The sequence below is a fragment of the Oncorhynchus gorbuscha genome, linkage group LG19 (genome assembly GCF_021184085.1).
Source record: "Oncorhynchus gorbuscha isolate QuinsamMale2020 ecotype Even-year linkage group LG19, OgorEven_v1.0, whole genome shotgun sequence".
NCBI classification, from domain to species: domain Eukaryota; kingdom Metazoa; phylum Chordata; class Actinopteri; order Salmoniformes; family Salmonidae; genus Oncorhynchus; species Oncorhynchus gorbuscha.
The window spans coordinates 26,246,673-26,266,696 of record NC_060191.1 but is presented as its reverse complement, the minus strand read 5'-3'; the positions used below and the strand labels follow the sequence as shown (position 1 = coordinate 26,266,696).

At 41.7% G+C, this 20,024-nt stretch overlaps 1 protein-coding gene and 1 pseudogene across 1 annotated transcript; both read right to left on the bottom strand.

Annotated features, from left to right (window-relative positions):
- Positions 1-1,377: 1,377 nt before the first annotated feature.
- On the bottom strand, positions 1,378-19,913 carry LOC124004655 (metal regulatory transcription factor 1-like). The gene is given in 12 exon segments (XM_046313324.1): positions 1,378-4,931; positions 6,405-6,471; positions 6,568-7,220; positions 7,317-7,419; positions 7,629-7,706; positions 8,165-8,301; positions 8,584-8,657; positions 9,055-9,186; positions 12,557-12,708; positions 12,710-12,796; positions 16,678-17,235; positions 19,786-19,913. Coding segments are annotated over 11 exon segments (2,511 nt in total). The 5' UTR covers positions 17,170-17,235; positions 19,786-19,913; the 3' UTR covers positions 1,378-4,395.
- On the bottom strand, positions 5,718-5,774 carry LOC124006554 (annotated as a pseudogene).
- Positions 19,914-20,024: the final 111 nt, after the last annotated feature.

Here is a 20,024-nt window from a genome sequence, read left to right as displayed (position 1 = left end):
CAATGGCTGATGTGGCTACTGCTAGCTAGCATGAGGATGAAAAGGGCAGTTTTTTGGAGTACAGTGGCAAATCCCATCCCTGCATTGAGGTATGTTTTCCCACCCATATCTTGTGCTGGCTCCAGTGCCTTAATGTAACCATGATTGCATTTTGAGTCTAGTGCAGCTCGGTGTAAACAAGCATAACAGTAGGGTCAGTATCTTCTAGCAAAGGTAGAACCAGCACTTTCAATTCTAACAATGGGTCTAACAAATCGGGTCCAAATTTGTATCACCCTTACAGATTAACGTAAAGTTAATTGAGATGACTTGAGCAAAAACAGCACATACAGTATGAGAACACAAGAAAATATGATTGTCTTTCACCCAAAACTTTTAAAAAGATGCAGCGTACAAAAACATTTGACACAAATAATTCTTACAACAGAATCATATTGTAGTAATTTTTTCCCGAAGCAAATCCAGTTAGTGTTTAACCAGGTAACTCACATGGGAGGCAAAACAAGTACATGTAAAAAAAAAAAGAGAGACAATTCAATGGAAAGCAATGGGGGTAATAATAATAAAAATTAAAAAAAACATTTCAATGCCCAGGCTCACAGCCCCATCTAAAACATGATACATCACACATAATTAATTGGACCTTCACATAAAATGGATGATCATGGTGATCAAAATAGGATGCGAAGTTGGTCATACCACTAAGTTGAATACTGAAAGATTGGTGAGCAAAAATGGTTACGTACATGGAGCTTCACAAATGAGAAAGTTGAGCCTTCAAAGTTGACATTAGCAAACCTGAATATTGATTTAACAGAATTACTTGGACCAAGACATTGACATAAAAGGTTGGTAAGGTTTTTTTGTTGCATTTTGTACTTTAAGGAAAACTGCAGTCAAATCATTGCATAGATATTTTCTTTAAAAAGGTTTGCATCGAATTGGAGGTGAACATGTTGAGGGCAGTAAGAGGGTGGGTCAGGATTCATATTTACAATACATTTAGTTATTGACCAGCATTGTCAGGGGGAATACCTATACTGAACAAAAATATTAATGCAACATGTAAAGTGTTGGTCCCATGTTTCATGAAAATAAATAAGATCCAAGAAATGTTCCATACTCCCAAAATGCTTCTCTCTAATTTTGTGCATAAATTTGTTTACATCCCTGTTAGTGGGCATTTCCCCTTTGCCAAGTCAATCCATACACCTGACAGGTGTGGCATATCAAGAAGCTGACTAAAAAGCATGCTCATTACACAGGTGCACCTTATGCTGGGCACATAATGCCACAGATGTCAAGTTTTGAGAGAGCGCACAATTGGCATGCTGACTGCAGAAATGGCCACCAGAGCTGTTGCCAGAGAATTGAATGTTCATTTCTCTACCATAAGCCACATCCATCGTTTTAGAGAATTTGGCAATACGTCCAACCACAGACCACGTGTTACTACGCCAGCCCAGGACCTCCACATCCAACTTCTTCACCTGTGGGATTGACGGAGACCAGCCACAGAGACAGCTCATTATTTAGGTCTGTAATAAAACCCTTTTGTTGGGAAAAACTCATTCTGATTGGCTGGGCCTGGCTCCCCAGTGGGTGGGCCCAGGCCCACCCATGTGAAATCCAAGCATTAGGGCCTAATTAATTTATTTCAAATTTACCGATTTCCTTTTCTGAACTCCGTAAAATCTTTCAAAAATGGTTGCGTTAATATTTTTATTTAGTATAAATATCAATAAGAAACTAATGATTTAATATTTGATTATTAATTTTTTTTTTTTACATTTATTTAACTAGGCAAGTCAGTTAAGAACAAATTCTTATTTTCAATGACGGCCTAGGAACAGTGGGTTAACTGCCTGTTCAGGGGCAGAACGACAGATTTGCCCCACAATCTCAAATCACAATTCACAATCTAGTGGACCCAATTTTAAGTGCTAGCTACATTAATCAATATTCCAGGTTATCATCAAGTTTTGGTATCAGTTAAATCTCAAAACAGGAAAAGGGCAAAGCCCATGTTAGTTTACACATTTCTCCTACTCAGGTCTGCCAGATAAAGATTTCCTGCGTACTCTGTTATCCTATGATATATGATGACGCCTATGTTGGATCTCGGTCACCCTTTACATGCTAAATAATAGATCATGATAGCTGCTGTCAATCAATGCCTGTGAAGTAGCAATTAAAATGTTGATGTAATTCTAATTTCCAACTACAACATTGATGTAGTGATCTGTAAAATAAAGTATTAAGAAGTTGTCTCCAATACAGTACTACAAAGAATCAAGAGAAACAATTTCAGTCTACAGTATATTTCTGCAGTAACATCTTCACAAAACAATTACATAAAAATAATAATTGGGATCATTTGATTTGTTGGCACATTTATCTGTTAAATCTTCAAACACAAAATGAAGCATTTCTTTTCAATGTAATTTTGGCCACTTGTAGACAGCTGCTAAAAGGCATTGAGAACAAGACTAGATTAACAGGAGAACGTAATCAAGCAGCATGTCCAAATCAAGCCATAGGCAAAGATTGACAAGACAAGGAGACTGCTCAGTAAGCCACAGCAAGTGAGATATCCTGTAGTAAGGCAAGGTTGCTCTACACATGATATTTGGGCATAATGCCTTCTCTCCAATTTTTTCTTTTTTTTGTTATAATCATTGCATTATGTCCCATGTGAAACAATATTGTCATATACTCTAAGAAGGTTACTTACACTTGCATTTGAAAATAAATACTATGTTGACTGCACAGTAGCCAGTGGCCCTAAAACTAACCATTATTAGGCTTCATTTTAAACTCTTCTGCATAAGATGTGAGAGCATCTGCATGGGGGCAGAATGCAAAGACAAAGGGCAGCGCAGGGTGTATTGTCTTTAGTCTCCAAGGTTCAAGTCTACATATTCAAAATGTATATACAAAACAAATACATTCTTAAACAATCTGAAGGAATAAGTGTTCATATATTTAAATGTAATGTATTTACACCATCATCAACACCCTTCAGAAACCCCTTCTGACAGCAGTGGTATTTAAATAGTCATAGTAATAACGCAGATAACTAGTCATATTAGACTGTGCACAAAGAGGGGAGAGTGCAGCCGAAAAAGGGGGCTACTACAATCGATGGGCATCCGGGCGGTTGCTTTCTAAAATGTCAAAATGGACAATCTCTTATTAAATAAAGGAACATCTCAAGCTGTATAAATGAGATATGCCATGATGCATCCCTGAGTGCGTCATAATTCATAGAGAAACAGTGTCGTGAGCAATTATTTTCATAATTGATTCATGATTTCATTGTGAAGAGGTTTTGCTGACCAAAACTCAATTTAGGACTTTTGACAACCTTGATATATCATTAATTGCGTTGTGTTGAAACAGCTTTCTGAAACAGACTGAGAGGGGCTCCATAAAACAAAAATCAGTAACAGGGGGGGGACTAAAAAAAGAAACCTTGGGCGAAAAGTGGAATAAATTAACAATGATTACAATGATGATGAATAAGCTGTGACTTGATGACAGTCTAAGGTCAGAGATTTAGATTTTTTTTCTCTCTCCAATAAATAAAATATTATTGACAAATTAAATATTAAGTTATAGGCTTATTACTAATGCATTTACTTCTAAATTATATTTAAAAAGGCAAGCACATTGCGTCACAGGCAATATATTTTTCAATTAGTAAATATGCCTGTAAAGAAAGACAAAAAACGAACAAGTGAGACAAAAGACAAAACAATGATCTGGACTACACAAGTTAATTTAGGTAAAACACTGGAAATTACTCTTCACATTATGGCATTAGCAAGACATTGCTTTTAAGGGAATGGCAACACTAATTCCTTGTAGGAAATATAGTTGATGAAATTCCAATTCACTTCACATGCAGTGCATTCTGTTCAATCACTTACCAACTAATCATAATAGTTACAGTTAAGAACTATTGTACAGTACATGGATATAGACAATGTTTTGTTGCTCTCAGGAATCAGCTTCACGCCATATTAGAAGCACACAATAGTTCCTCGGGCCTTTCAAATGATCAGTGCTTAGGACCTTGTCTTGTTTGATGGAGAGCCAGCTAATTAAGAACACTTTTCTTGACTGGCATGCATTTAGCTGCTTTTTCAAAATAAGCCCCCTCATTAAGTTTCACTTACCATACTTGAAAAGCGGATGCGTAGTGGGTAAATCGGCTAGTACGGCTGCGTCCTGATTCTATATCCTCTCCTAATGTGTGCATATGCACACTCCCTTTAATTTAACAATGGTAGAAACTCCCTCTGCCCAACGCTTACACAAAAATGCTTTTAAATCCATGAATGGGAGTATGCAAGAGAAGAGTGGCGAATAGGGACGAAGCCTGAGTGTCCACTAGGAGTTGGTGGTGGTGCTAGTGCCAGCGGTGGCCAGCGTGAAGTCATCATTGCTGGTCACCAGTAGCAGAGCCTCGATGTTGGCCGTGCTCTCGGGGCTCTGCAGGGACAGGAATTCCGACACGGATGGTTTGGCCATCATGGACATGATCGGAGGGGGGTTGGTGGTCGCCGTGGCCACCCCTGGGGGGAACGTCTGTACAGAGTTCGAGGGGCTACCCGGTCCTAGTAACGCTCCTGTTTGGGGAAGAGGAGGGGACTCGTTCACTTCCGAGGTGAGCGGTGGGAGGCAGCACAAGGGGGAAGAGGGTGCCGGGGGGAGTACGGGGGAAAAGGGCAGTGCCATGGGAGCGGAGGGTGGTAGAGGAGCGGGGAGCACTGTGGGCTGTTGTTGTGGTGCTGCCGAGGTGTTGCTGCTCTTGTTCGAGAGCTTGTCTTTAGAAGAGTCCCTGCAGGCACACTGGCACTGGCAGGACTCCTCCTGTTTGATGATGATGACGGGCAGGCTGAGGCCGATCTGCTGGACAGAGTTGCCTGTAACACATTACAAAACAAGGGTTGCATTTCATTAGGCACGAAACAGAAGAAAACGGTCCAAAACCCAGTGAACTCTTCAATAAGAAACGCCCATTTTCTTTTTCTTTTGTACAACACTTTGAAATACAATGTACCCTAATGAACACAAACAGGAGCTATAGCATAACTACAGACCAAGCCAGCTGTCCAATAATTACATCCAATCCTTTGTAATTCAAATTCCATTCAAATGATACTAGGGGACATCAACTGAATTTGTGGCATGTAAATACATTCAACATGGATGACCTTTCTAAATGAGGGACGAGTTTGCTTTTTAAATATCCTGATTCATTAAACATTGGTAGGCTACCCCACATGAAAAAAATACTACAGTACTTACTATATAATTCTGTAGTATACTTAAGCAATAAAGCCAGAGGAGGTGTGGTATATGGCCAAGAAACCACAGCTAAGGGCTGTTATTATGCATGATGCAACGTGGAGTGCCTGGACACAGCCCTTAGCCGTGGTATATTGGCCATATATCACAAACCTCTGAGGTGCCTTATTGCTATTATAAACTGGTTACCAACATAATCAGAACAGTAAAAATAAATGTGTTGTCATAGGTCGTGGTATACGATCTGAAATACCACGTCTTTCTGCCAAATCAGTTTATAATATGGTATACATACTATAGTATTTACTGTAATGTTTTTGCTGAATTTATTGTAGTATTCACTGTAGTGTTTTTTGTTGTTGTGCGGACATGATTAGTATACTGTAGTATTTACATAAAGTGGGAGCTTTCTCCTTGAGGAAACCTACTGGACAAATACTAAAAGAGCACATGTTCCATAACCTGTAGGTAGGTAGGACCATGGTCTGAACAAATAGTTCAGAGCTTCTACCCTTTTCACAAATTGGGATAAGGGGAATGGGCAGACTATATGCACATTAAATACAGCAGTATTGCTATAGTGAAAAACTAGTGTTTTTGCAGACATTACTGTAGTATTTACTATAGTGTTTTACCATATACTACAAAATGATAGTGACATTATGACATTATTTTTATTTCTACTTGCCCATTGTTCCACTGCAAATCTACCATTCCAGTGTTTTACTTGCTATATTGTATTTACTTTGCCACCATGGCCTTTTTTTTGCCTTTACCTCCTTATCTCACCTCATTTGCTCACATCGTATATAGACTTGTTTCTACTGTGTTATTGACTGTATGTTTGTTTTACTCCATGTGTAACTCTGTGTCGTTTTATGTGTCGAACTGCTTTGCATTATCTTGGCCAGGTCGCAATTGTAAATAAAATAAAAAATATAAAAAATAGTGAGTACTGTACATGATCAAGGGATACGACAGTGTGTAGTATATTATTCTACAGTATACTATAGTATTTATTAATGTGCGTCAGTGCAGCATTATTGCTGTTAATAATCACACTGGTAAAAGTAGGGGACAAATCTCACCTGAATTGCCTCCTACTGGTATGGCTGTGGTAAAGAAGACCTTCTCCACTTTTGGACCTCCGTGTGGCTGGAAACAAACAACATTGATGTCCACACAAATAAATCAGCACCCAACCAAACTATCAATTCAATGTTAACCGGCATGTCAAACCGGCACTCTTACCGCTTGCTCTGGGTTCTGTTGGCTGTTGGCAGCGGTGTTAAGGATCCACTGCAGGTTCTGGTCGGACATGACGATGCTGGGCTGCAGCAGGCTCTGGGTGTGGCTGTGACTTAGGGCGATGGTGGGGGCAGAGGCTGGGGGCGCCAGGGCAGGGTTGGTGTTGCTGGCCAAAGGCATTGTGTGTGTGTGAGCCACGGCCGGCAGCGGCACAGTCTCTGTGGGGGTGGCAGCAACTACAGTGCCCAGAGCCGCGTTGGTGAGGGCTGGGCCTGGCACCAATACTGGCGCAGCAGAGGGCACTATTGGAGTGGTCTGTACGGGCAGTGCCACGTTGGGGGCAGGCATATCTGGTGTCTGCATGGCAGTGGGTAAGGGTACGAAGGTGGCAAGGGGCTGGGTGGAACTGATTGCAGTAACATTACTAATGGTGGCAGGAGATGCTGGCAGTTGGGAAGAGGGGGTTTGGCTAAGAGGGAGCTGGGAGGAAGCCTCCAGGACAGTGGTGGAGGTGGTGTCGGAGTGAGGGTGATAGTGTGGGTGGGAACAGGACGATGAGGAGGAAGGGACAAGGGAGAATGAGAAGGAGATGGGGGTGGATCCATCGCCCATGGTGGACTGACCAGTCTCCTGGCCAAAAGCTTCGACAAGGCTCTCTGAAAAATATTAACAAATACAAAATACAAAAGTTAGCCTGAAAATGCACTGAAATCAACCCGAGTTACAGTTTATAGATTGTGATGGGTACTTGCCGTGAGGATGGGCATCGTCTTGACTGACACTGTTCTCAGGACTCTGGAACATGAGCTCAAAGATCCTCACGGGGGTAACATTGTTCAAGTCCAAGTTCTGAGACTGTAACACAGATGTAACAAAGCATTACACGTTTATACATGTCTGTCTTACAATAAATCTTTATTGATCCTTTATACAGAAACAAAATAAATATGGTTATTTTTGCTGTCATGGTAACCCACCACAAAATGTATTATTCCTACATGGACAAAAGCAGAAGGACCTATAAAGTCAAATAAGGTCTGATGGAATAGTGCGCGCACACTCACATTGTGGATGTTTTCTCTGAGCTCCGAGTCAGTCGAGATGAGGCTCAAGTCACTGAGGCACAGTGAATGATTTGCATCCTGTAATTAGAGAGGAATAGGCCCAAATTACATTTTCCACTGCCTAGAAACATTAAAAGAACGAGATATTGGAGAAGCCAAGAAGCCTTCCTTTATTGAGCAAAAGCCATCTAAAGTCATAAAGATGCATTAGGATAGAATGTAGATCATAAAAACACTCAAAACAGACTACTGATAGCAGGCACAATGTTGTAGGTACAAATAAATGAGTTTACCCATGGACAAAAAAAACCTGGATATCTTAAAACGACTTTGAAGGTTAATCCATGTTAATAATAGTAACAATACACTCTATTCAGCCACTTTTATCAAACAGTGAGTTCATACTTTAAAAAAAATTGGTGGCCCGTAGAGGGAATCAAACCCACAGCTATGACGTTGCTAGCGCCATGCTCTTACCAAAAATGAGCCACACATGATCTGTCTGAAATAGATGCTTTGATTTATGTATGGCTCACCTCGGACAGGGGGTGAGTGATGGTAACACTGAAGGGCTGGCCCTTGTCCCCATGGCCCCTGACGTGACTCTTCAAACTGTACTGGCTGCTGAATGCTTTCTCACAGCCGTTGCTGGGACAATTGAAAGGCTTCTCCCCTAAGGGAAGGAAGGATGGAGGGGGAAGGGCGGGGGGAGCGAGACGAGAGAAGGGAGGAAGGAAGAGGGTCACCTTCACCGTATGCCAAGGGGAATTACTATCAAAAAGTAATGTTAAATCAAACGCTAACATTTCCTAAAATAAAATATTGGAAAATGTTGAGATATTGAGCGCTACTCTCTGTCTCTGAGGTGTGGAATGTGGATTAATGATTGGTTGACTGTCATTCTGAGATTTGACTGAGAATGTATTTTCCAAACAGAAGAAGTAGTGAAGTGTACCTGTGTGTGTCCGCACGTGCGTCTTTAGGTGATGGCTGGCAGCAAACGCCTTGCCGCAACCATCATGGTCACACCTAGAGGGAAGATCACACAAATGATCGGTCAATGTTAGCCAAACAGCAATAGAGAAAAACATGTGGAGATTAAGCTGACGAAGAATAACTTAAAAATGCGGAAATTAGAAAAGCCGGTGCATAAAAATGTTGGCGTGCCACAAACAGTGTCATGCCCCTCACCGTTCTTCCAATACAAAACCATATATCTAACTAATCAGAACAGATGGAAGATATAATCCCCTCAATGTGCATTTTTCCCACATTTGTTTATATGCATAGAAGATCTCATATCAAGAAAAAGGCATCCTCATTCAAACATGACCAGATAATGTCCTTGCTTTATATCCAAGGCAGCAGTCTTCCTCTCCTTGTGAAACATGAACCACAGTGTGTGCGTGGAGTCGGGAGAACTCACCGGAATGGTTTCTCCCCTGTATGAGTGCGAATGTGCTTCCTCAGGTCACTGAGTGTGGTAAAGTACTTTGTGCATCCCTCCGATTCGCAGTTGAACGTCTTCCCCGTGTGCAGTCTCTGGTGCGCTTTCAGTCTGCCGAGAGGAGATAATTACAATCAACCACGGGGGAAGATTTAAAAAGGAGCTACGTGTAACGTTTGGGGGATAAAATCAATTTCCTTGTCGTTTTTGAAGAGCATGTCTTAGAGATAGCTTATTACTGCTCTCTAACCATGTCATAATCCCCCCCCCAAAAAAAGTTGCATAGACATAAAGTTGTGTACTATTGTTTATGTTTGCAGAAAGCAGTGGTCCGGACCGGATAGTTACAGTATAAAATAAAAAACTTAAGGGTAAAAAATGGTGCACTCCTCTCATCGAATTTTATTCCTTTACTACACATATAATAATTTACATTTAAAATGGTAGGCCTATTTCCAAGTGAAAAAGTGGCTCTGTTAATAAGAGCAAAAATATTGAGCTGCTGAAAATGTTCTCACCATCTTAAATGAAATAAACATTCCAAAAACATTAGAACACAGCAGACTTAACGTGCAAACACTTGGGCCTGGAAGATTAGGTAGCACTCCAGAGAAAGAGACCAAATTGGAAAATAACAACCTAATCTTGCTTTAAAAACTTTAAGGACACAATCCAGGGTCATGTTGTTTTGGGGAAGCAATGGAAAACCAAAATTAGGGGCAAACTACACATTGGTCTGGCTGTGCTGATGAATGGACCCTGACAGGGGAGTCGATGGTGGCACGCTTCCACCACCGCCTGTCTCAGTGGCCTTCGTTTTAATGTCAACACTGGAGCCACTGGCTGACTAGCCTACTACTGGCCTGGCTGAGGGCCTCCATTTATAATGCCTTCATTGAGTGCGAAACCGAAGAAGCTAAATGCAGCAGACACTCCAAAATCAAGAACTCAGTCAAATTAGAAAACAAAAATTGGGAGATAAAACAAAGTCCATATCACTGTAAGGTCTACCGTCACCTGTTGTATTCAGCTCATGTGACTAATAAAATTGGACTTTGATTTGATATTAGGCTAGAACACCCAACAATGCATAAAAGCACTGTTCAGTACTTGGACTGACAAAACACTTGGGCCTACATACAAACTGTGCTGTAGATAAGAAAAGCAAGCACATCCTCTTTTTTTTTATACATCCTTATTTATGCAATCTCAGACTGAATGAAGAAAGAAATGAAGTAATTGACAGTTATGGACGAAGACCGTCATAAAAAGAGCCCGTTCTTTTTGTGGAACTAACAGCTGACTGAAGATGGGAAAAGTTTTGCTATTAGAACAGTTATTACCGTGACATCGATTAATTAGTTGACCAATAACAGTCAACCAAAACACCATGAGTGTCACAGCCCTAAACCTACACATTGTTTGCTAATGAATGAATACCTCTGAATTGGTGTAGGCAGGGGATAAAATCAACACCTGCCACATGCAGGTAGATTTAGATTGGCAGGTAAAAATGTCTATTTCACCAACAACCTGCACGGCTCTACAGTGAGAGCGTTACATTCGTAAATAAAAATTGTCAAAAGTCAAGTATGAGCATCTGAGGGTTTAAAGATTATTTGTGCTGTTTTAATCCTATATCCCACCTCGTGTAGCAACACTGCCTGGCAGGGGAGCTGTGCGCACTGAGTGAAGCGCTGATAGATTCATTTTTGGTGGCACTGCAAACACACGGCCAGCCCGCTCATTAGGCGTCCGTTTATGGACGCAGATTGACGAGGGCGGGCATTTTCTGAGCCAAACGGGCCAAGATGCACCTCCAACAACTACACATAAAACCTAACTTATTTCTGCCCCAAAATAATGACAATTTCTCTCAACCAGTGGCATATCGGCTTTTTAGGTGAGCGCTGATGCTGCCTTTTGATAAGCAGTGGCCACTTTTTGAAGGCAGGGCGCAAAATATTTTGCCTGTTTATTCTCTGTTCAGATTTTGTAAGGTCTAAACCAGCCTTGATTTGGGCCCAAACATAGACATCTATAAATGACTTATTTTCAACTTTCAATCAAAACCCCAAAAATTGCCGGATTTCAACATCCGGAAAAGACATTTTCAACATCAGGAAAATAAGTATATTTTCACCATTCACTCAGAACCTAATTTGAACGTCTCTTCAACGTCTGAAAAATCGTAAAAAAAAACACAAAAAAAAACACGATTTTGCTTACTAGGATGGGGGGTAAAAATAGAAAATGTGTCTAATTTATTCTTTGTCCTCGTGTTTATTGGCTATTTACATTGTTTTGTTTACAAGCTCGGTTGTTTTTCAATATTAGTTGAGTCTGCTGCTTCAACTGATACAGACGAGATGCCCTAGTCTGATCCCAAATCACAGACACACGTGTGACACGACTCAAGTGGCCCCATTACCACGGTTAAACCTTCCACCCTTAAAGAGGCTGCTGAACATTTTGGATAGAATAATGAAATTGAGTAATATACCACATTACTTCTAATACATTTCTTGTTTAAGAAAATTAACAAGCATGGTCATCTGTTGTTTTGTGTTTAAAAAAAAAAAAAAAAAAAATATGCCATTTAGCAGACACTTTTATCCAAAGCGACTTACAGTCATGTGTGCATACATTCTACGTATGGGTGGTCCCGGGGGATCGAACCCACTACCCTGGCGTTACAAGCGCCATGCTCTACCAAAAGAATCTGAGTGGCTGTGGATGATGGACCAAAAAATACATTTTAGGCCCCAAGTGTAGGCTAGATATGTCACTTTACACATTTTTTAATATTGTATCTATTATCTTAGTTATTATCTATTTTACATGTCATTTATTACCTGTTACCTTTGATCTATTATCTATCCATCTTTAGTATAGGCCTACATATACAGGTAACTGCCAAAATAAAGGAAACACTTAAGTAAATGAGGGAAACAAAGTATACTGAAAGCAAGTGCTTCCACACAGGTGTGGTTCCTGAGTTAATTAAGCAATTAAAATCTAATCATGCTTAGGGCCATAAATAAAAATTCCCAGTTGCCCATTATTTTGGCTACCATGACTACAATAAGAGATCTCAGTAACTTTGAAAGAGCTTAAAGGGTGTGTGTGTGTCTCTCAGTCACCAGCTCTCAACCCAATTGAACACATATGATAGATTCTGGAGCGGCGCCTGAGACAGTTTTCCACCACCATCAACAAAACACCAAATATGGTGGAATTTCTGGTGGAAGAACGCTGTTGCATTCCTCCAATAGAGTACCAGACACTTGTAGAATCTATGCCAAGGTGCACTGACGCTGTTATGACTGCTCATGGTTGCCCAACACCCTATTAAGACACTTTATGTTGGCGTTTCCTTTATCTTGGCAGTTACCTGTAGATAGATAGCCATCCGATTAGTCAGCATGTCTGGGAATATTTCGACATGCAGCTGGTAAACTTTGTGTTAGTCGTGCCTCACCTGTACAGAGTGTTGAAGGCCTTCTCGCAGCCCTGTACGTCACACTCAAAGGGCTTCTCCTTGGTGTGAACGCGCACGTGGATCTTCAGGCTGTAGGAGGTGAGGAAGGCCTTGCCGCAGCCCAACTGGTTGCACACAAATGTGTACTCGCCCCCGGTGGGTCTTCTGGTGTGTGCGCAGGTTGCCCGCCGTGCTGTAGGTCCGTGTGCAGCCCTCAAACATACACTGGTACCGCTTCACCTGAGTGACAAACAAGACGACAATTACTTTTTCTTAATGAATCTTTCCTTGATTATTTGCGACATCTCTCCTCCCCTCTCAAAAAACTTTGGATAATAAGGATTGAGGGGGGGGGGGGGGGGGACCTTGGACCAACTCCTCCTCCAACATGGTTGAGAAGGAGGCGAGGCGATAGGATGAGAGCCAGAGTGAGAAAGAAACGGGGTATGTTTACACAGGCAACAATGACAGGGTGCATGAGCGGGTAAGCGCACATGACATCAGTGACTTGACCCCCCCCCATCCATTTCCATCGGACTGATTTTGCTGTGTACCATGTTTCAACTCAGCAGTCTCTGCATTCAGCGGCCGTGGCAGTCCGTCTGTCTTACGGCTCTGTTCTGCTCTCACACAAAAGGCCCCGGGGGAGAGAATAAAGCAGGCTCCTTTCCCCTCCTTCGTATACCCATAGAACACACTAGCCTACATTGTCACAACACAAAGCCTTCCCATCCAAGCTTTACCCCCCCCCCCCCCCCCATCAAAACAAATCTATTTTCAGAGATAGAATTATACCCCATAACTTAATTCCTTGATCCTGTTGTGGACTAGGGGTAAAAATAAAATAAAAAACACTTTGTTACGCAAATCTCAAGAGAAAGTCAACCAGCCCTGACCTCGTAAAAACAACACTCTTTTCCCTTAATAAATAGTCAACAACGGCTTACATCCCCTTACGTAACTCCTGGATAGCCACATTGCACACAGAGAGGCCCTACTAGACAATAGTGAGGCAGCCTGTCCAATTCAAGTTTTTTTAAACATTTTTTTAGAGCTAGCGGTCCTCTATTATTTCTCCAAAAGGATGGATTCCAGCCATGACAACTGGTCCACTAGCAGTCTCCACATGACACTACAAATCACTGGAGCCTAACAGAAACGCAGCGGGAGATGGCTAAGACAACTGTTGGCCTATATTTAAGGAGGAGATAGAAGGAGAACCCCCAGCCGGAGGTCATATTCATCAGGGACCAAACGGAATAAAACTGACTGAAATACGGAAGGATTACCTGAACTTGTCCGTTGGAAAACGTTTTGCTACATTGTGCACTAATGAATAAAACCCAGCATAACCCGTCCCCGGCCTAATGACTGACAAACCTGAATGAATAGCACAACCAATGTCATGTGCACAAGTACAGTGAAATGTTTTATTGCAAGCTCTAAACCCAACAATGCAGTAATCAATATCAATGTGGTAAAAATAACATAAGGTAGAGCAAAAACACAAAAATAAATAGAACATGAGAAAGTAAGAAGCTATATACAGGATCAGTTCCAATACCACATTCACAATCTGCAGGGAGTGTACTCGAGTGATAGAGGTAGATACAGGGCCTTGCGAAAGTATTCGGCCCCCTTGAACTTTGCGACCTTTTGCCACATTTCAGGCTTCAAACATAAAGATATAAAACTGTATATTTTTGTGAAGAATCAACAACAAGTGGGACACAATCATGAAGTGGAACGACATTTATTGGATATTTCAAACTTTTTTAACAAATCAAAAACTGAAAAATTGGACGTGCAAAATTATTCAGCCCCCTTAAGTTAATACTTTGTAGCGCCACCTTCTGCTGCGATTACAGCTGTAAGTCGCTTGGGGTATGTCTCTATCGGTTTTGCACATCGGTTTTGCACATAAAATATTTTTGCAAGGCACTGTATGTATAGGGGTAAGGTGACTAGGCATCAGGACATATGATAAACAGAGTAGTAGCAGCGTATATGATGAATGTGTGCATGCGTGAAGAGTCAGAATAAACGTGTGCATGTTATGTGTGTGTGCGTGAGTGTGTAAGGTCTTGTGAATGTGCATAAAGAGTGCAATTATTTCAAAAAAAGATCTAACACAAGAGCGAAGGAAGGGAAGTAAGAAGCATGAACATCTGCAAGGAATACCTAGGATAGGATAAGTAATCCCTCTCACCCCCCCCCCCTTTAAGATTTAGATGCACTATTGTAAAGTGACTGTTCCACTGGATGTCATAAGGTGAATGCACCAATTTGTAAGTCGCTCTGGATAAGAGTGTCTGCTAAATGACTTAAATGTAAATGTAACATGCACCCCACACAGTGAGGAGCCTGGCTGCAGTGCTGCTACAGCGTATCAGCTGTACTGTATTGTTATTCAACCCCCACAGCTTCACGACTGACTCCCCCACTTCTGCATCGTCACTTCAAATCACACAGGTTAACTAGATTGGCATGCCATCGCCTCCCACATGCACAGCGGGGAAACAGCTCTCCAGTAGTAGGCTACACAGAGTGTCTAATGGAGCTAGATGCTGCAAAGCCTACTGAAATGGTATGTAAGAATGCTGAAAAGCCTACTGAAATGGTATGTATAAGAATGCTGCAAGGCTTACTCAAATGGTATGCTAAGGACTGCTTTGTGTTGCATTGAGCATTTAGAACACCTAGGCTAGAGACACATTGAAAATAACATCTGCAATGTTTGGCATCCACATTTGCAATTATGACAAAAGTCAAAAGGAAATGAGGAGGACACACATTTTGGAGAAGCAACATGAACATATGCCAAATCATGAGTTGGGAGAGGAACAATAGTTTGGGGTGATTGCATCTTTGGCTCAGAGTCTGTAGAGGATATTTCATAAATCCAATTGTAAGGAAGCAAAATACATTTTCTCTCCCTCAATGACATCATGCAAGTGGCTAGGCTAGGAGGGGGAGGAGTGGTCTGGCTCCAGCAGAGCACTCAACACAAAGACAACACAAGGACCCTAATGGCACTGGCCAACATGGTGACAAACAGGAACTTTGTTGCATTGAGGGTGCAATATTTGGCCGGGCCTCATCGTGATTGGTTAGGAGTAGTGTTGAACTGACCACTGGTGCGACCCTGAGCTAGCCTGTTGTTACGGTGCTGCTTTGCATTTTAGGAAGAAATAGCCTCGAGGTGCAATCCAACAAGCTCCATTGTACTCTTTTGCAGACCAGCGTGCCTTACACAATGATTAAGAGCTAGCCGTAAAGTCTGAAGCCACGAGACCTGCCATCATAAAGTACAACACAAATAATGACACTGCACAAGCTTCAGATGAGTCATTTACTATGTGTGCTGTACACAGCAGAGGAGGGGTTAAACATTTCTCATATAAAACTATACAGTGGTGGAAAAAGGACCAATTGTCATACTCAAGTAAAAGTCACCCAGTAAAACCCTACTTGAGTAAAAGTCAAAAGGTATTTGGGTTTTAAATATACTTAAGTATCAAAAGTAAATGTAATTGTTAAAATATACCTAAGTATCAAAATTAAAAATTACTCCAAATTCCTTATATTAATCATGATTTTTATTTATTTACGGATAACCACGGGAACACTCAGACATAAATTACAAACAAAGCATTTGTGTTTAGTGAGTCTGCCAGATCAGATGCAGTAGGGATGACCAGGGACTTTCTCTTTAAGTGTGTGAATTTGACCGTTTTCCTGTCCTGCTAAGCATTCAAAATGTAATTATTACTTTTGGGTGTCAGGGAAAATGTATGGAGTAAAAAGTACATTATTTCCTACAGGAATGTAGTGAAGTAAAAGTCGTCAAAAATATAAATAGTAAAGTAGATACCCCAAAAGTAGTACTTAAAATATTTTTTACTAAATGAGTTTACACCACTGAAACCATGTGGAAGCAGAAAGGTCTTGAGGAGAACGTAGCTCACTAGGCAAATCAAAGCATTTCGTTCACCCATTATGTGATCAAGATTAGTGATTCTGCGCCTTGCCCAAACTGATCCCCTCAAACACACTGTATGACCTCCATACAGCGTCACATAACGCATTTCAGCGGGGAGGGGGCACGTAAGCCAACATACCTCTCTTTGCTTGGTCTCCGGACACTCCGAGTGCAGGGTGAGGGTGGCCCCCTCGATGTTGCGTGGCATGGCCATGGACCCCGGGTTGATGATGAACTGGATCTGGTCGGGCGAGATGGTGTGATGCACGTATCCCTGCGACATGCCGTCCTGGTCGCCCATGAATGTCATAGAGCCTTCTTCCTCTTCCTCCTCCTCCTCCTCATCGACCAGGAAAGTACCCCCACCGTCGTGGTCCCCCCCGACACAGTGTCCATGGTCCTCCTCTCCCTCCTCGTCCAGACGGATGGGGTCCTGCTCGATGAGCACCGTAGTGCGGTCGTAGACGCGGGAGCCCGAGGGTGCCAACATCAGGTCGTCGTCATCTTTGTCGTCGTCGTCATAGTGCGCCATCTTGTCTTCATCGTTGTCCTCTTTGTCATCGCGCTCGAGGCGGTCCACCTCCACCTGCAAAAACATGGAGGCCTCCGTGCGAGGGCCACGCTCGCTCATGGTCCCGGCTGGGCTGGCCTCCTCTGGTGGGTGAGTGTGCACAGAGGATTGTGTGCACACTTGTTCCTGCACAGAGGAGGATAGACAGGAAAGTGTGAGGGTGGTGGCTATTAGGAGTTGTGCTGTGCCCCTTCAAAATCAAAGTGTTCATTTTAAATGCAGGGCTGTGAGTGCTGACCTACCTCGTTCTGAAATTCAGAACAATTCTGTTAACAAAAACAATCTCTCTGCTTGCTACGTCTACAGCCATTGAAGTAAAGAATATAACAAATTATGATTCCTTGCAATGAAAGTAGCTAGCGCCTAGCTTCAGTCAGTGACCCGGGCTAATGCAGTAGCTATTGGGCCAAAAGGGGAAGGCCTACGTGACTCCAAATAAAATACTGTAAACAGGAAATTTGAGGGGAAAAACAAAAAGGCTTTGACACTTGAGGATAATTTTTCCACCTTCCAAGAGCAGAATATAGATACTTGGAAAGTTATTTGGTTGAGTATTGCAAAAGGTAGGTAAAGTGGGACAATGCAGAGCAGCTACTTTTATGCCAAAGACAAGCATGGAACACTTGCTCTAGAAGCAAACACCTAACTGTTGAGAATGCAGCTAGAGAAGATACCAGAACAGTTCCCTGGCAGTACCAGTTAAAAAACACCAAATCTATAGCCTAAAGTTTGGTTACTAAAGTGGTATAGTTTAGGCTACTCGTCATCTTCAAACATGCCATGCATAGCACCATAACAAACACACCTATTCCCTAATGCTGGAGTGAAATGATAAAACTCATCTATTCTCTACGATGCATTGGAATAATGTCTTGATGTAGCTATAAATGGAATTTGTTGTATGAATTAGCCTGAGTATGACTGTTATATGGGTAGATTTGAACCATTTCCAATAAGGAGCCAACTCAACTGCAGAAGGCTACTAATTCGATGTAGAAAATCGCTAACAAATAGCAAATAAATCCAATAACACCCAAATGGACCTCTATACTAGGCAGTGTCAGAGGAAGGCCCTAAAAATTGTCAAAGACTCCAGCCACCCAAGTCACAGACTGCTCTCTCTGCTACCGCACGAGAAGCTGGACCGAAGAACAAAGTCTAGAACCAACAAGACCCTGAACAGCTTCTACCCATAATCTATAAGACCACTAAATACTGTAGTTAAATATTTTACCAAATAGCTACACAGAGTATTTGTATTGACCGTTTTTACACTATTGACTAATTCCATACGCTGCTGACACAGTTTATGATCTCTCCTGTTGCCTAGTCACTTTATTCCTACCTACACACTCACACTTTTTGTTCATTTCTACCTATATTATCAGTTAAGAACAAATAATTATTTACAATGATGGCCTACCACAGCCGGGCCAATTGTGCGCCGCTCTATGGGACTCCCAGTCACGGCCAGATGTGATGCAGCCTGGATTCGAACCAGGGACTGCAGTGATGCCTCTTGCACTGAGATACAGTGCCTTAGACTGCTCATGAGCCCATCTATACATAGGGAGCCTATATGTACACGGCCTCGGTACTGGTACCCTGTGTATATAGCCAAGTTACTCATTGTGTGTTTATTCCTAGTGTTATTGTTCTATCTTTTCTTCTCTGCATTGTTGGGAAGGGTCGTAAGTAAGCATTTCACAGTTAGTCCGCCTGTTGCTTACAAAGCATGTGACAAATAACATTTGATTTGTTTTCATTTGAATGTTCTGTATGTTCCTAGGCACTAACCATCTCGCCACCCATGGAGTTCTAGAACTTCCTGATTTCGTTTGACAGCACAGTGGTGCCAGCCAAAGTTGATTTATCATGGACAGTGTGTATTACACCAATGATATTTACAAACACTTTCAGGAGACAATGTCACACTCATCTGCGATTTCGCCTTTTGACTAAAGGCTCCATACAGCGCGACGGCATCACTAGTAGCTAGCGCGTTTGTGAATAGTTGTAATTATTTGGCTAGGTAGCTAACGTTCGTTGGGCAGCTAACTTTAGCGTTGCAAGGACAACCAACTTCCATCCTGATAACGTTCGTAATAACTAGATAACATTAGCTAAATAAAGACATCGATAGCTAGTTGACTTCGATCGACATGACAGTTCAATTAACTAACTTAGCGAGTTTGCTAACGTTAACATGTAAATGTCTCGCTAGTTAACATGCTGTGTAAAAGTGTTTAACTCAAATGGAAACGTGACAGCTATTTTTTTGTTTGTTGACAATGCTATTTTGCTAACGTGTAGCTAACGTAACGTTGGCTTGAACGATTGTGTTCGTTGGAAATAATGTCAAACTAGCTAACGTTAATCAACGTTTCAGACTAGCTATAATACCAATGAACAAGTGCATGATAAGCAGCTACTAAGCACGCAGAGTTAAACAACAAGCAGGGTATGTTATGCTTAGATATCGAACGTTACTAGCTAACAAGTTAGGCAACGTTACCGTTAGCTAAAAATCTGTGAAATAACGTAGTGCTAGCTAGCCAGCTAACGTTAGTTTGACTGGCTGTCTATCGATACATCTCCCGTCGAAACAGATAACTTTTACTTTGTCAATTTTCAGGACTCCACTAGAAACACATTTACAACACAGAAAACATTTACCGGTGCAGCGCAAATGCCGACTTGGTTTATGTTTCGGGTAGCTTAGCACTTTCTTCCCATCTCCTCCCTAATGGTACCATGATTAAATAGAAACGTCATATTTCAGCCTCTCCACGTGTTGTATTCTGGGAAATATACCCCTCCCATGTACACTAGTACCCCCTATAATGAAATCGAAACTACTGAAATGAAATCGTAGATTTAAAATAATGCAAAGCTACTAAAGCAATCATTTGATT